At 31.8% G+C, this 14,036-nt stretch overlaps 2 protein-coding genes across 3 annotated transcripts in view; one reads left to right on the top strand and one right to left on the bottom strand.

Annotated features, from left to right (window-relative positions):
* Positions 1 to 3,083: 3,083 nt before the first annotated feature.
* Positions 3,084 to 8,666, bottom strand: LOC131549557 (uncharacterized). Of its 2 annotated transcripts, none has more exons than XM_058791845.1 (4): positions 8,539 to 8,666; positions 8,048 to 8,380; positions 7,264 to 7,513; positions 3,084 to 4,102 (listed from the first exon to the last, which is right to left on the bottom strand). In XM_058791845.1, exons 1-4 carry the CDS (start codon positions 8,585 to 8,587, stop codon positions 4,075 to 4,077), a joined length of 660 nt encoding a protein of 219 aa, XP_058647828.1. In that variant the 5' UTR covers positions 8,588 to 8,666; the 3' UTR covers positions 3,084 to 4,074. The 2 variants fall into 2 exon arrangements, with proteins under 2 accessions (XP_058647828.1, XP_058647829.1); XM_058791846.1 differs by having other exon boundaries at positions 3,141 to 4,102; positions 7,268 to 7,513.
* Positions 8,667 to 10,326: 1,660 nt separating this feature from the next.
* The window catches only part of shroom2b (shroom family member 2b), a 33,823-nt gene continuing 30,113 nt past the window's right edge, over positions 10,327 to 14,036 (top strand). Inside the window, 1 exon segment of the mRNA XM_058792045.1 lies at positions 10,327 to 10,667. Coding sequence (XP_058648028.1) covers positions 10,518 to 10,667 — 150 coding nt within the window. The 5' untranslated portion in view covers positions 10,327 to 10,517.

The following is a 14,036-nucleotide window of genomic DNA, read 5'->3' as shown; positions in this document are numbered from 1 at the left end:
AAACAGGAAACGTATCCGCTACGTGTTTGCGTCTCACAGGGAAACTCGCATTGTTCTGTCTTAGTAAAAGTTAGATTTATACTCGTAAATGCTCGGAAACGTTCATACGTTGGTCTAATTTAAAACTCGAATGTCATTGACGTTATTTTGCGACTTTATTGACACGTACTGTGCTATGTTGTGTGTTATAGACAGGCAGATCAATATAATGTGTGTATCTTAATAATGTGTATTATGTACAGTAGGGCTGCACGATTTGTGGAAAAGACTAATTAAGATTTTTCTGAGAAAAAAAATGCGATTTAAAAAAGAAAAAATCCAGGTTTGCTGTGCTTGTTTGTAGGGATGCCAGATTTGGACAAAATCGTGTGATTATGTCAGTATGGCTTTAAAATAATAATAATTATTATTACTGCTACTACTATGACTACTACTACTAAATAAAAAGAGATTAAGTAATATTAATATTGGACTAAGGCTGCACAATATGTCCAAAATATTTTGACAATTTGTTTATTAGCTATTTATTACTACTGCTGCTGCTGCTAAATAAAAATAGTAGAATTACTAAATAAAAACAAAACAAGAAATATTAATATTGAAGAATGTCTGCACATTTTGGCCAAAATGTTGTGATTATATTAATACGGCTATTAATAATAATAATTATTATTATTATTATTAATACCACTACTACTACACCTAAATAAAAAATATTCGAATTACTAAATTAAAAACAAAACAAGAAATATTATTGGACTGGGGCTGCACAATTTGGACAAAATTCTGTGATTATATCAATATGGCTATAAAATAATACAAATTATTATTATTATTAAATATAAAAATTACTAAATTGCTAAACAAAATACATATTACTGTTGTAATATTTCACTGAAAAATAAAAAGAATATGTAAGAAAAATAACAATAATTTTATTTTAAGTTGTAAGTGTAAAATTACAATACTAATATTTATGCCTCTCCTAATTTCTTCATTTTCAGAGTTAAGCCATCAAACGTTTATTTCAATGGAAAACCGCAGGTATCCTGTAAGCATATAAATGAACACAGTGCTGCGCTTCACTGTGCAACACGCAATAAAAATCATAATTGCACTAAGCCATATCGTAATTTTGGTTTTATTTTGATTAATCATGCAGCTATAGTACTATATACACTATGCACATGCACACAAAACCAGAAACGTATTGCATAGATACAAATGCATTACACAAAACTGTACACATTATCATTACATTGTGCAATATTGTGTTTAATGACAGCAATTCACTAAACAAAAACTCAATTTTAAAATTTATGATAATGCACTCACATTCGGAAATGCTGAATATTTAATGGCATCAATGAAAGTGAGCAGTGGGTGTAGAATCGATGCAGTGAGTTGAAAGCAATCTGTTCTCTGTCAGAGATGGTATGGGGTCTTTCAGGGCTTTACCCTCTTTAAAAGGTTTCAGGATTTCGGCCAGATGGGGTCACAGCTGAGCTCAAATTGTTATTATCAACATCAGAATCACATATCTGTCATTTCTATAGGGAAATATGATTGCACTACATTGCATTAGAAAAGTCATGATGCCTGTGAAAGGAAGACGAGCACCAGGTCGCCAGAAACAGCAGAACATCAATAACAGGATCTAAAAAAAGATGCAGCAGCGGCTATAAATAGACGTGTTAATATGGAGAGGATACCCTGCTTTTGTTGTCTCAAACACAGGCGTATATCCAAATGTACACTGAAATTAAATAGTAATGTTAAAATCATCTGAAAAAAATGAATGCTAATACTTTAATAAATATTTTTGTGGAAAAGGCATTCAATACATTTTTCGCCAGCAATGCTGCAAAGACGTTTACCGTAGTAAGAGCTACAGGTGTACAGTATGTACAGTACTGCAAATGCAAAAGGCAAAATCAGAACTGAATTCATCACTAGATATATCTCTAGGGGGGGCTAGTGGTTGCCGTGGTAACCATCACAAATGGCGACTGACGTCAGGCAAGGAGGGAATCCAGAGAGATGCACATCATTCATATAAACGGATAGATACGGCAGTTTGATAGAGAACTATAAACAGAATAAACGAGCTTTAAGTTGAACTTAATGCATATATAATATAAGAGAACTGTGTATGAGAGTAAAAAAGCAATGCATGACACCACTGCTACACACAATTAGAGAAGCAGTACAATCAAACCAGTTAAACATGAAGACAGTTTTCAAATAGCACCTATATAACCCTATAAAGCATATATCTAAGGCCTCTAAACAATCAAACTTTGCTGTCGCACTCAATCTACTGCATGTCTTCTGTCTCTGGTTGATAGTTTAGAGGTTTTTTTTATCCGGTAAAAGCTCTTTTAGTGTAATTGTAGAAGCGTCCAGCTTCAGCCGCTGCTTCTCGTGTCAATTCTTGACTGATTTTGATCAAGTAAAGGTCAGAATAACTGCAGTCATGTTTCCAGATGAACACTTACTGGACTGAAGCAGCTCAGCTTTACTTGATTCTCCATCAATCATTTTCTAGAAACATCAGTGCGTCTCAAATCTGATCATCAGGATCTTTCCAGAAGCTTTACTTTCACTGTTCCTCAGCGGAGGAATGATCTTCATCTCACATCTTCTGAGGAGCGTTTATTTCTTCATCTCTCAATCAGCATTGCATTATATGTTTGGATCATTTCAATCTCATCTTACTGAGACATTATTGGAGATATAGAGCTACGACTGATATTTAGATCGTTTTATGTCAGTATCTGCTGCACTGTTATAAAGATCTCATTGATTTACATCACAAGCATCAGAATTTCATAACTTTTTGTGCATATAAATATCAGCATCTGCACCAAATTGAATATTTTTGCTCAGTTTGAGTCTCTTAATAAAACTGAGCTGTTGTTCCTCCATATTTGCAATACATCAGACTATATGAGCCATAAATCCTGATGTATCAAATATGATGCTTAACAAAAAAAAAAAAAACACATTTGTTTTTTAGATTGTCTAAATGCTGTTTTTTTCCGTTACATTTTTTTTAATGTAACGGAATATATATATATATATATATATATATATACTGTATATATATATATTTTTTTTTTCTTCTTTTTTTCTGACTATTACTTCATATGTCTCATTTACTGCTGTTGTTCTGTTGTTGCACATGCGATCTGAGCGTACTGGACATCAGTTTCCTTTTCACAATTTGCAGAACATTGGCCGTTTGTAAAAAGTTTGTAAAGAGTACTGAACTTCCTCCTCCTGATGAACTGACTTTACTTTCTCCTCCAGGTCAAAGGTCACAGGCGGTGTTGATTCATTTTCGTACACATTTTCATTCTGAAGAAAAGACGAGTCAAAAGTTAATGTTCGAAATTGTCTTTTTCCCTCCGCAAAATTGGACTTTATAACTTACAATTGCGAGTTTATATCTCATAATTCTGAGGAGGAAATAAGTCAGAACTGTGTGATATAAAATGGCAATTCTAAGAAATAAATTCGCAACAGTAAATTGCATGATAACAGTCAAGTACGCTGGGAATAAGGCCCTACTATAACTTCTTGCGCTCCCTCAAAGGCAGCTGAGATATAGCGCCACCATTTGGGCCAATAATGCAATGTTCTCCTGTTACTGTATTATCTGTCAAATTCATGGGTCCATAACCTCAAACTGCATATTTATTTATTTATTTTATTTATTTATTTATTTTTTATAATGGACAAGCACACTGGATACTGTATAAGCTCTCTGTGAAACTCTCAACGCACCCTTGGAGACAACATGGTAAAGTAACCAACAATGCAATGGCTAATTCAGTTTAATTCACATTTATTTGTATAATGCATTTCACAACACATCGTTTCAGCACAGCTTTACAGAAAATAGACACCAGAATAGTCTTTATAGAAGTGGTTATCAGGAAGAACAGTTGAACTCTAGTACAAATTATAGTATTTACAAATACCATATATGCATTTAAGCAAACTTTATGTGCATTTTAAAGCAATGAAAATGTCATCATTTTGTATCCGGAGTCCTCGCAGGTGTAGGCTTCATCTATTCACAGGTCTTCGTAAGAGGCTAGATTTAAAAAAAAAAAAAGATTCATTACTACACTCAAAGGATGACACGTTCAATAATTAACGAATAATGTAATTAGATTTCATGTTGGCAACCTGTTTTTGATTTTAAAATAGCTTATTGTTCGTTTCTGAAAAAGAGACAAATAGAGGCGGTCCCTAAGTTGAGCACGAATAAGAAACTAAGAGCCGCGTTTTTAAGGTGGAACGGATAGCATCAATAAGAAGCTGTGAATAAGAAGCTGGATTCAGCCTCGTGGCAAAAAGGTCATGGCCTGTATCAATAGTGCAGCGATGTATGAAGCACAGCTCACTCAGAAGTAATTTTCAAAGCAAACATTTTTCTGTTGGTCAACGTTGTTAATTCGTGTGACAAACTGAACCCAATGCGAAAAATCGATATGACCAGATTTCAACGTTGCAAAACATTTATTAACCGGAAACGGTGGTGCGTTGAACACCATGTTCTGATGACGCAAGAGTTGCAACTATGGCAGCTGAGAAGGCCATACTTTGTGCTCTTTTTGAAGAATTTTCGGAACCTGATGAAATCAGTATAAATATGTATTTAATACTGCAAAATACGCTCGATGTTACAGTCACTGCCCTTGCCATCCAGAATAAAAGAGAACATCCCAATCGAGTGAAGGATTTGTGGAAACTGTGGTTCCTAATTATTGTGATCCAACATTTGCCTCGCATTTCAGGAAGAAAAGACAAACATTTCAGATGAAGGATAATCCACTTCTTACCTCCGAGACTGTGTTATGATCTATGACCTTATTATTTTTATTGTGAGTATTAGGCTTATCATTATTGCTGATCACTGTTGTTGTGCTATGATATTGTAATATTTACCATTATATAATCAGAGGAGTATTTATAAAGGTTTATGAAAGTGTCGCTCCACAATACAATAGCAAAATATATAAATATGTATAGTATTTTTATGTTACATTAATCAGTGTTTAGCACACCTTCCTAAGGAAAGGATATGGACCAGAAGTCATTGCAATTACTACATGATATTTAGACAGACTCAAAGAAGTTCCAGATCTATACTTGTGCTCTTATTATTTCACTCATTTTGCCTTTAATGTAGATAAAACATGTGCAAACAATATACTTGCTCTTGTGAATTTATTTTGATGTTAATTACATTTACTTACAAATTCCCACTGTATATAGCAGTATGTGCATCACTTAATTACTATTGTGCATGAAATTTGGTATATAAATAAGCTTGCTTTGCAATGAAGCTAAAAATATAAACAACTACATCATCATGTTGATATGTTATATTGTTACTATAAAACTCTTACGACAAACATGTCTTCTAATATCTTCAATTGTTGCGTATACCGAGCTGCAGCGGACACATTTGTAAATGACTTCACTTGGACCCATTGTGCGAGTTTTCTCTTTAATACCACGTGGTTTATATACATGATTGGGCTGACATTTTTGACACATCCACCAAACAAGAGAAAACGTATCTCAAACCCCGTTGCGCACCGTTTCCAGGAAACATGTCGTTCAACCCGGAAACCGTAGCAAAACGTTGCGCACCGGTTTGAGCCTGAACGTGCCCCTGGAGACATAAATAATCGATAAGATTAACATATTCTTATGGAAACCCGTTTTGCGTGATATTAACTCGCAATTCATACTTTTTCTCTCAGAATCGTAAGATATAAACTTATAAAAATATAAGATATAAAAAAAAAGTCAGAACAGCAATTCTGAGAAATAAACTCGCAATTTTGAGCAATTTCCCCCCCTCGGAATTGGACTTTATAAAAAAAAAAAAATCTTTATGAAAAAAAAGTCAGAATTGCGTGATATAAAATCGTAATTCTAAGAAATAAACTCGCAATTTTGAGTTAAATCAGAATTACGTGATATAAAATCGTAATTATAAGAAATTAACTCGCAATTTTGAGTTAAATCAGAATTGCGTGATATAAAATCGTAATTCTAAGAGATTAACTCGCAATTTTGAGTTAGATCAGAATTGCGTGATATAAAATCGTAATTATAAGAAATTAACTCGCAATTTTGAGTTAAATCAGAATTACGTGATATAAAATCGTAATTATAAGAAATTAACTCGCAATTTTGAGTTAAATCAGAATTGCGTGATATAAAATCGTAATTCTAAGAGATTAACTCGCAATTTTGAGTTAAATCAGAATTACGTGATATAAAATCGTAATTATAAGAAATTAACTCGCAATTTTGAGTTAGATCAGAATTGCGTGATATAAAATCGTAATTCTAAGAGATTAACTCGCAATTTTGAGTTAGATCAGAATTGCGTGATATAAAATCGTAATTCTAAGAGATTAACTCGCAATTTTGAGTTAGATCAGAATTGCGTGATATAAAATCGTAATTATAAGAAATTAACTCGCAATTTTGAGTTAGATCAGAATTGCGTGATATAAAATCGTAATTATAAGAAATTAACTCGCAATTTTGAGTTAAATCAGAATTGCGTGATATAAAATCGTAATTCTAAGAAATAAACTCGCAATTTTGAGTTAAATCAGAATTACGTGATATAAAATCGTAATTATAAGACATAAACTCGCAATTTTGAGTTAAATCAGAATTGCGTGAAATAAAATCGTAATTCTAAGAAATTAACTCGCAATTTTGAGTTAGATCAGAATTGCGTGATATAAAATCGTAATTATAAGAAATTAACTCGCAATTTTGAGTTTGATCAGAATTGCGTGATACAAATTCACAATTGTAAGAAAATAGTATTTTTTCCCCTCGGAATTGGACTTCATTACTTACAATTGCGGGGGGGGGTATCTGAATTGCGAGATGTAAACTGGCAATTGCAAGAAAAGAAATTTGAAATTGTGGGATGATAACTCGCAATCACATTGTTTTATTTTTTTTCATTTTTATTCATTTAATACCTTGTATTATTTTGAATTTATATTTAATTTTAGTCTGAAACGGATAGCAGACGTCTTTTAAAGATTGCTTGATCTGGAAAGCATCTGCTGTGTACAAACATCTGACAGACATCTTTAAGATGTCAGTTTTACATACAATCTAAATCATAAACATCTTAAAGACATCTAATAGACGTCTATTTAACATCTGATAGGAAACGTCGTATAAAATTTTTTTCTCATGTCTTACTCACTGGTGACGTTGAGGAGCATCTCGGCCGATGGGAACGTTTCAAAGTGTTCCAGTGCGCATGAGTATCTGTCTGAATCCTCACGATTCACCACAGAAACATGCAGCTGATCGCCGGAATAACCGAGATCCAAACGAAGCCCGTTCTTGAACCAGATGAAGGTTTGTTTTGGAGGGCAGCTGGTCTTACAGGTCAGTGTGATGTTCTGACCTTCAGTCACATGATCAGAGTCCACAGACACCTGAAGATCTAATAAAACACACACATCTGTCTCTATATGTGACCCTGGAGCACAAAAGCAGTCATAAGCAGCACAGCTATATTTGTAGCAATATCCAACAATACATTGTTTGGGTCAAAATTATAGATTTTTCTTTTATGCCAAAAATCATTAGGATATTAAGTAAAGATCATGTTCCATGAAGATATTTTGTAAATGTCCTATCGTAAATATATCAAAACTTAATTTTTGATTAGTAATATGCATTGCTAAGAACTTCATTTGGACAACTTTAAAGGCGATTTTCTCAATATTTAGATTTTTTTTTGCACCCTCAGATTCCAGATTTACAAATAGATGTATCTCAGACAAATATTGTCCGATCCTAACAAACCACACATCAATGGAAAGCTTATTTATTCATCTTTAAGATGATGTATAAATCTCAATTTCGAAAATTTGACCCTAATCACTGATTTTGTGCTCCAGGGTCACATATATCAGATTGATCTCTCTGAGAATGTAAATGAAAGATGCATACCAAGGGGTAGAATAATATTTACCTGTGACATGTACAGTGAATTCTGATTGTCTATTTGAGATAGAGCTGATGTTTTCTTCTCTGTAAATACAGCTCATGTAATATGTGCCAACGTCTGTCTCTTTTAGACCATGAATTAGTAGGTAACACCTGTGAAAAAAACCTTTAATGTATCTGTACCGGGAGTCCTTTTGGGGATCTACTAGAGTTTCAGTATTATTTATTCTGAGTTTCCATGACTGAAATGTCCATCCAGGATATAATAAACATTTGGACCCCAGAGCCACAGTTGATCCAGCAGGAGCACAAACTGATCCAGGGTCAAAAATCACATGGTCAGTCTGAACAAATAAACCTGAAATGTGTCAAAAAAGGTGAACATTTACAATTTACCTAAAGAAAATGAATCTCAATTGCATTTAGTGCTTGGTCAAAGTAGTTTTGCAGCACTGGAGGTTTTACAAAGAACACAATAAAGACTAACAAATGATTGATTGACTGAATGAGTCCTACCTTTCAGAAACAGCAGATATAACACCGTGAGTGAAAATGTGAGATTCATGGCAGAATTATGAATTAATAAATAAAGTCTCCTTAAGAAGACTGAAGACTCCAAACAAAAACGTCTAAAAGCAGAACGATTATAAATAGTGCAGGAAAACGCCCAAAATGAGGAACAACCTGTGACATATTTTTGCTTTCTAAAGCAATTCTAATAAAAATGTTCATGCACATACACATTTAATGACAAACACTACATTACAAGACAAATTAAACACTCAGAATTTAACATTTGTGACACCAGAAAAAATATGCAGTTTAATTCAATTCTTTTAAATCTTTTTGAGAAAATAATTTCCAAAGGAGTTGCTAAGAATGACTTTATTTATAGCACTCTCTGTCCCTTTCATAACATCTCTTCCTTATATACAGTTTGTATCATCTCACTGTCTGCTTTCTTGATTATGTTGTGTGTTATGTGCTGTATTATGTCCTGTGTTTACTGTACGTTTAAGTCAATATGGCTTTTGTGACTTCAATCAATACAATCTGAATAGATTTGCCCCTTATTTGAGCATACAATTGAGAACTACTGTTCTGCTAATTATTTAGGCCTGATTTGGACATTTATTTACTGTACAATGTTGAACATCCCAGAATCTCACAGTTTAAGCCTCACAGACACTTATTATACAGACTTAAAGTCACAAAGAGACGAAAAAACACAAGAAAGAAACAGACGCGAGTTTCACGAAGAGAACTGACCTCACACTGACCTCTGCTGCTCGAGTAGAGAACTCCGACTGTCTTTATTTAATTATTATTTGTTTGTTTGTTAAATTTGTTATCAGTTAGAAGGAAACATAGACTATTTATAGAACAAGACGATTTTTTTCAGTTTATTTGCATTTTAGTTGAAGATGAAGCGTCAACACAATTTAATTGCTTTTATGTCTCCTCGCACATGCAATATTGTTTTTATTTTTCATGTTTGCTCGAGTAAAAACTTTACATATTTTATATGAATTTGCAACTTAATGAGTGTATTTTTCTGATATTAATTCCTGGATTTATTTTCTTTAATTTATTTTAATAATCATTTTATTGATTGATTGTTGCATGGTTTGCCCAATAAATAAAAATAAATATATATACAATACATTTGTAAATATTTTACATGAATTTTACATGAGTTTGCAACTTTATGTGTGTATTAATTCTGATATTCCTGAATTTATTTATTTTGGTCAAATAAATAAATTTCGTATTTTCAATCATTTTTAAATATTTTATATGAATTTCCAGCTTTATGTGTGTTTTTAGTCTGATATTAATTCCTGGATTGATTTCTTTAATTTATTTTAATAATCATTTTATTGAATGATTGTTTCCCCAATTAATAAATAAAAATAAATATATACAATAATATGTTTACATATTTTACATGAATTTGCAACTTTATATGTGTATTAATTCTGATATTATTTCCTGAAATTATTATTATTATTATTATTATTTATTTTTTTATGTTTGGTCAAATAAATAAATTAAATATCTTCAGGCATTTTTAAATCTTTTATATGTATTTCCAACTTTATGTGTGTTTTTAGTCTGACATTATTTCCTGAATTTATTAATTAATTTATTAATTAACTCTGGTGTTAATAGCATTAATCCCTGAAATTATTTCCTATATCTACTTTTAATAATAATAAATATTTTATTATTTTTTATGTAATTTTTTTTTTTTAAACAACCATAATAAGAGCAGTAATCACGAGGGCAGTTCTCCTCGTCCAGCAGGTGGCGCTGCTCTTCTGCTCTCAGTGGAGTTTGATGAAGCTCAAACACTGAAACACGCCGCTGGAGTCACAGTTTAGTTCGGGATAGTTTTCTGCAGGTGTTTTTGTTGGTTTATTGTCGCTGGAAGCGTGTCTGAAAGCCGAGATTACACAGAATGAGAGAAAGCAGCGGCTCCTGAGAGAGTTGAGATGATGGAGACTGTAAACAGCAGAGCAGATGGAGAAGCTGTAGATGATGGAGGTGTGGAGTTTGTGGAGCTGTTATTGATCGGAGGCTCTCCGTGGGGCTTCACTCTCAGAGGAGGACTGGAGTATCACGAGCCGCTGCTCATCACCAAGGTATTATCATGAAGATATTTCAATAAATACTGCTGATAATCCCTCCTTGGTTTATGTTAGAGCTGGGTTTCAATGTTTTAGATGTCAAAGGTCCCCAAATATGATCATCCTAATGCGAGAGACCCCCATCCTGACATTTAAAAGGCAGCTGTATATTTCCATAAAAGCCCAGTTAATACTGTGAAAAATTAACACTGTACGTGTGAAATATTAGATTTTATACGTAAATATGTAGTTACATTGATTTTTCTCCCACTGAGTATAGTACTGTACTCTTAAATTAATTTACTTTTACTAATTAAATTAATTCAATTTTAAATATTTGTTAATTTACTTTTATTGTTTACTCATGTAGTTTTTGTTATGTAATATTTTTCATATTTCTAAATGATTAATTAATCCATTTTAATATTATTTTATGATTTATTTGAGGCAATCTGTTTATTTATTGTATTATTTATTTAAATATAATTCAAAAAAATATTTTAAATACATTTCTAATTTTTTATATCTATTTATTTTAATCTTTATTATTATTATTATTATTAGTACTTTCATTTCATTCCCCGGTTTTAAAATAAAATGTAAAATAAAAGTGTTATTAAATACTGTATTTATTGTAAATACTGTAATTGTACTGTGCAGTAGTATAAAATGAAAATATATTTATTATTAATCATGTATTATTTGTTTGTTCATTTAAATATAATAACAATTATTATTATTATTATTTTAGATATATTAATTATAAATTTTAAGCATTAAAATGAATATAATAATATTATTTAATAAATGAAAGTACAAATATTATAAAGTGTTAATTCTTATCAATAATTATTATTTGTTTGTTCATTTTATTTAATTTTATTCAATTTTATTTGATAACAATAATTATATTAATTGTAATTATTAAAATTATTATTATTTTATAAACAAAATATACAAATAACAACAATAATGATAATAATAATTATTATTATGTAATAAAAATGTCCACAAATAGCACAACAACAACAATATTTATGGTCATATTGAAATAAGTACTCCAAATAAGTACAGTAAACCAAGAGCTCTTTAAAAATGCATTTTAAATTAAAATTGCGATTAATATAAGAAAAATCTTTGAATTTTTCCTCCAAATTGTTCAGCCCTTGTTTTTCTGCAGCATTTGAGCGCAAATACAGACTCTTGATCAAATGAAGGACATTTATAAAATACTGTTTAAAGCGGTTTTCACTGGCTCAGTGACATTACAGTATTTATTTCATGTGTTTATTGTTGGCGTCTCAGTGGATTAAGCTGCATGGAAATAAACAAACTGGATCTAATTAAAATTCCCAGCATTTTTTTCCTGTAATTTCCTGTAGCCTTATTCTGTGTAATTCTTCACTGTTTCTTTAACGTGAAATATAACAGCACTGCTGCACAAAAAACCCATCATAATGCACTGTAAGTTTCACACAAGCTACTAAAGCAAGCGTTCATGTTTCTATAGTTCACTGCACTTCATCCGAACCACATTTCTGAGCACTACTGAGTGTGCACTACTGCGTACAGCGCAGAGGAAATGATGTGGATTTCTGGGATGTGAATCTAACGTTTCAAGCTGCTGAATATTTAAGGCTGCGCTCGGGTTTCAGTGAAGGAAACACAGCTGATGGCATCTGATAGCAGCTCATACTGTTTCCTCTGCTGCTCTCAGACTTGTTTTACCACAGCGCTCATGATGACTTCTTTCTTCGTGTGCTTGTTCTCATCAGGGTCCTGTAGGATCGATGTTGGACTGTCCTCGTCCCATTTGTGACCCTGGACCACAAAACCAGTCACAAGGGTCATTTTTTTTTAAATTGAGGATTGTGCATCATCTGAAAGCTGAATGAATAATCTTTCCATTGATGTATGGTTCGTTATGATCGGACAATATTTGGCTGAGATATAACTATCGCCTTTAAAGTTGTCCAAATGAAGTTCTTAGCAATGCATATTACTAATCGGAAATTAAGTTTTGATATATTTACAGTAGGAAATTTACAAAATATCTTCATGGAACATGATCTTAATATCCTAATGATTTTTGGCATAAAATAAAAATGTATAATTTTGACCCATACAATGTATTTTTGGCTATTGCTACAAATATACCTGTGCTGCTTATGACTGCTTTTGTGCTCCAGCGTCACATATGTTCATCTTAAATCGGTCTTTGAACTAAACAGTGAACGAACTTTCTGACTAAAATAGGACTGTACGTTTTATTTTTTCTTAAGTTCTATTTTAATATTTTTGGATTGGTTAAAATGGCGTAATTAGATGTAATAAAAACAGTAAATAATAATAATAATATCAAAATAAAATAAAATAAAATAATTACCAAAAAGCATTGCTAATAAATTTAAATCATATTTACTATTTAATAATAAAATAAATAAATGGACGAACAAATGTATTAAATTAATATTTTTCAATTAGGTAAAAATAAAATGAAATAAAAATAGTAAGGCAAGGCAAGTTTATTTATATAGCACATTTCATACATAATGGTAATTCAAAGTGCTTTACATAAAAGGAAGTAAAATAATCGTAAAGAAATATTCACAACAATAAAACGAGGAATTTAAAAACTTTAAAATTATTTTAAATTTATTTTAAATTCATTTAAAACAGATAAGAATAGAAAATGATTATACATAGTGCAATCAGCTCGGACGTAGCACAGTGCTCATTCAACAAATGCACAGCTAAACAGATGAGTTTTGAGTCTGGATTTAAATGTGGCTAATGTTTTAGCACATCTGATCTCTTCTGGAAGCTGGTTCCAACTGCGGGCGGCATAATAGCTAAAAGCAGACTCCCCTTGTTTTGTGTGAACCCTTGGTATTTCTAACTGACTCGATCCTAATGATCTGAGTGGTCTGTTAGGTTTATATTCAGTGAGCATATCTGCAATGTAATTAGGTCCTAGGCCATTGAGTGATTTGTAAATGAGTAAAAGTACTTTAAAATCAATCAGAGGGAGTCAATGGGGCTGTAGTCATTTGGAGATAAGGCTAAGTAAATCTGGGTATCATCAGCATAGCTGTGATAGGCAATTTGGTTCTTTCTCATTATTTGACTTAGTGGGAGCATATACAGGCTAAACAAAAGCGGTGTAAGTATTGAGCCTTGTGGGACTCCACATGTCATGGACGTCCACTTAGACTTATGCTCTCCTATACTCACATAATAACCTCTCGACAGTGTCAAACGCAGCACTAAGATCTAGTAGTAAGTAATGATAATATAATAAAAATCTAATACTAATAATAACATTTCTAATAAATTGAGTTCTTAAATCATTTTTTACAATTTAATAATTATGAAAAATAATAA

Source organism: Onychostoma macrolepis, chromosome 11 (assembly GCF_012432095.1).
Source record: "Onychostoma macrolepis isolate SWU-2019 chromosome 11, ASM1243209v1, whole genome shotgun sequence".
NCBI classification, from domain to species: Eukaryota; Metazoa; Chordata; class Actinopteri; order Cypriniformes; family Cyprinidae; genus Onychostoma; species Onychostoma macrolepis.
Note: the sequence above shows the minus strand (reverse complement) of the source record. Positions and strands in the feature narration are given on the sequence as shown.